Raw genomic sequence first — 3878 nt, forward strand, 5'->3', positions numbered from 1 at the left:
AACTGCTTTAGTAGGAAAAAAGAATTCTGAAGATAACAGAAAGAAATAACAGTAGTTTTTCATTGCACTTAAGTTGCTCTGCATAACAGCATTAAGTCATTTTTGGTTCACAGCCTCCTTCAGACAACAGGTTGCTCGTTCCTGCCTAAACTACAATTTAAGTTTTTGTTGATTTTCTGTGACTATCTATGCTAGAGGAAGCATCTCGCTGCTGTTACACTTGGCAAACCTTTCAGAAAACAATGTCCCTTTGGGCTTCACAAAGAGAATTAAGCCACAGACAGACAGGCAGAAACACTAGCACTGCTTCACTTTGCCTGTATCCACCTTTCCTTAGTATCTTAAGTTCAATCAACTGAAAGTCACAACATAAACCCACTGGTTTGGTTCACAAGAAAACACATAAAACCATCCAGCCTATACATACCAGATCAGGCTGCTCAAAGCCTCATTCGACCTGTCCTGGAACAGTTCCAGGGATGAGGCACCCACAGATTCTCTGGGCAAACTGTTCCAGTGCCTCAACACCCCTGCAGTAAACCATTTCTTTCTAACATCTAATCACTAGAATATATCATATATATATAGTGGCATGCAGGGAGGCCTCAGCCTAACCACTGAGTGCATTTAGCTCTTACTGCCAGGAGCAATACATTTTTCTGTTAAAAGAGAGAAAGTCCCTAGCCTGTACTTTGCCATAGCACAAACACTTGCTAATAAGGCTCATTGTAGCAGATTTGCAAGATGATGAAAAAACCCTACTTTGTTACAAGTCTGTCAAACAGAATGGATTCGTTGGTAGTGGTGTAACGGCTCTGGCGAACCCTGCAGCTCCGGCGAACCTCCAAATCCCCATTTTCTTCATGGACTTGTTCTGCAGCTTTTGTGCCAGCTCTGGTTTTCAGTGTTCTGGTCGCTACAATGCAATAATATATAAAACTTTTTCAGATGGAAAATGTTATTCCCTTTGTTTCAGTGTTGCTGTAATGAAATGTAAAAAAATTGCCTTTGACTTTTTTTTTCTTCTTTAAACACTGAATTCAAAGTTATTGTCATGGCCAGAGCATTCAGCTTAAAGTACTTGTGCTTAAACTACTGACTTAAAAATCTGATTTGTACAGACTGGAAAGCCAATCTGATGAAAACAAATACCCAGCTTTTGTTCCAAACTTACTCCAATTACTTCTCTCTGGAAAAGTGAAAATAACAAATACCTATCTCTAACGTGTTTTCACTCCATTCATGTAAAATTGTATCTAATAGCTTTTTCTAAAAATTGCTTATGTGGAAAGTATTTTCTAAAGATGCAGTTTTTCAGTAGGGTGTTGAAGCATCACTTTCATTTTCTGCATGATGACACAAAAGCTCCAGAAGAGAAACTCCCAAATACAAAAGAACTCAGAATGTTTGCTTGCTTTAAAAAAATACCTGCCTAGTGTTTACCAGAGAGCACCCTTAGCCACAGGTTCGTTACTTGCACTATCATTAAAACAGGTACGAGAGGTCAGTGAGAGAGTAGTAGATCTATCACCCTGTTTAAACAGAGTCAGGTTTGACCTCATCATCACCAACTATAAAACTAACTCTGAGCTCAGTAAATAATAATCTTAATTGCACAAGTAGAAGTTGAGTTACTATGCACAAAGCTCATTTTGGGCCCCCTGCCTGCATTCAGCCTCTGGCTGGCAGGATGCTGCCTGGAGCTAAAGGATTTTCCCAGCTCCCAGCAAGTGGCCTCACGGCACCAAGCCCACTTCAGTACTCAGCACGGCAATTCGCTTCCAAGGTAAAATGCTCAACTTCAGGGACACCTTCGACACACCAGTGGGTTTGCGCATCTCATGACTAAATTTCTTTTTAACTCGTGTATTACAATACTGCAATATTCCCTCCTACTCGCAAGAATGATTTAGAGTTAACCTGTGTTCTACAGACGGCGAAAAATCTATGTCACAATGAAACCTGAGCGAAAGAACAAATTCTCTAGTGCCTAAGGATTCAGGAATTCGCACTGCGTTCTTCCCAAGCCTGAAAGGAATTAATAGCATCTCCTCCTATTTGCACCTACCTCTTTTCATAAATCTCAGTGGAAATTCCTATCTTTGAGATATCTACTCTCATAACTTCAGCTGGTTTTGGCTGATGAGTTCAGAAGGTTTTGAGGCCAAGTTAAACGGACAGAGTGACCAAATGCAATCGTCAGAAACCAGGCTAAAAAGCAATCCCAAGGAATTATGACCACTTACCTTTATAATCTTCCTTTTTTGGATCTGATTTCAGCTTTGCCAACTGCCTGCATGAAGAAAGAGGGCAGAGAAAAGGAGAACAGCATTGTATTAGAAGTGTTGTACAGAAGTATTATATCATTGCATTGTGCAGTTCCCTCTCCAGAGTGGGGAATTTCTCCAGGTTTATAACCCAGTGCTCCACATCATGCAAAGAAAAGCTTATGGACCTCAGGGAGGATTCAGATCCTGAGCCTGCTGTGTACCATATGCACACAGTTCTCTAAGGACAGACATCTCCTAAAGTTGCTTATCTTGACATCTCATTAGGGCAAGTAATATCTCAGTAACCAAAGTGAAGGAGAGATCTCAAAGTACCTGGGAAGAGATAGAAGCTTTTTATACAAGCAGAAGACTTTTACTAAGAGAAGTGATTCTAGTTCTAAGGCACTGGCATTAACATAGTCACATTCCCCTGCAGATTTTTAGCTGTAGATTTATCATGACATGACTCACTGCATGCTTTCACTTCTCCTTTTCATTGTATGAATTGAACAGAGATTGAACACTAGAAATGCAATACCTCGTAAAGTGTCGATTGACATTTTCACTCAGGATTTCCATGCTCTGGTCAAAGCTGGAGCCCGAACAGGGTGGCATGTTTTTTCTCACTGATCTTAAACTGTGTCCATTGAAACATTTAATGTTGCCAGAGGAAAATTCCTAGGAAAAGGAACGTATATTGAGCAAAAAAGGAAATGCTACCTCATTTAGCCAGGTTTAGTCTGTAAGTCTCCTGATGCAAGAGTGGTGCAACTAATGGCAGGTAAGCCCCAAACCACTTCAGCAGTAAGTAGCAGCTCTCAGGGAAGGAGAAAAAAAAACCACAACACCAGATTTCAAAGAAAAAACCCAAACCCTCTAATTTCAAACTTGGTTCAGTGACCACAGTCACCAAAACCTCACATATAGCATGCGATTGTTCCACCTCTTTGGGAAGGGCCAAAAATTATACTATAAATGAAGGAGGGATTTGGGGCAAAAAAAAAATACAATAGAGAGAGCGGGGAAACCCCTCTGCTTGCTTTGGATCGGTCAATGGGTGTCCCCCCCCTTGAGGGGACACCTTTAGGTGAGCTTTGCACCTCCAACTGTTTTGGAGCAGACACAGGAGTGCTTTTTTTTAATATATATTGCTCGTAGATCTCTGCAGCAGCTTATTAGCAGGCTGTAGTTGGTGCATTTACCACCACCAATTTGTTCAAGTTCTTACTGAACTCAGCCAGGCTGATAGTGCCAAACTGGCTATGAGCAGAAGTTAAGCCAAGCTGCGTCCACAGCTCCTGTGATCTCTGAGGACCAGCTGGAATGCAGTGGGGCTTATTTTCTGCCAAATTTCTATTATCTCTAATGCAACAGAAAAATGCCTTGTCCTGAGATTAAAATATAGTTAGGAGAGTTTTTCTCATGTCTCTATTCCATTTATACCAGCATTCAGAAGGACATAAAATGACTTCCTTCAAGGAGATTGCATTTATCCACAGAAAACCAAAGGGAACGAAAGACACTTCGTGGCTATTGATCTTGTTCACATTGGTTTTTCTGCAAGGAGGATGATACTATTCACTTTCACTATGTCAGGAAAGCTGTGAT

The 3878-nt window shown here is 40.9% G+C and overlaps 1 protein-coding gene across 1 annotated transcript in view; it reads right to left on the reverse strand.

Moving 5' to 3' along the window:
- ATAD2 (ATPase family, AAA domain containing 2) overlaps positions 1–2885 on the reverse strand; it is a gene marked incomplete at its 3' end in the record, with an annotated part of 28218 nt that extends 25333 nt beyond the window's left edge. The window contains exons 1-3 of the mRNA XM_009069304.1: positions 2809–2885; positions 2243–2293; positions 763–909 (exon numbers count right to left, since the gene is read on the reverse strand). Coding sequence (XP_009067552.1) covers positions 763–909; positions 2243–2293; positions 2809–2885 — 275 coding nt within the window. The remainder of the gene's footprint in view (positions 1–762; positions 910–2242; positions 2294–2808) is intronic.
- Between the last annotated feature and the right edge of the window lie 993 nt (positions 2886–3878).

Source organism: Acanthisitta chloris, unplaced genomic scaffold (assembly GCF_000695815.1).
Source record: "Acanthisitta chloris isolate BGI_N310 unplaced genomic scaffold, ASM69581v1 scaffold26242, whole genome shotgun sequence".
Lineage (NCBI taxonomy): Eukaryota > Metazoa > Chordata > Aves > Passeriformes > Acanthisittidae > Acanthisitta > Acanthisitta chloris.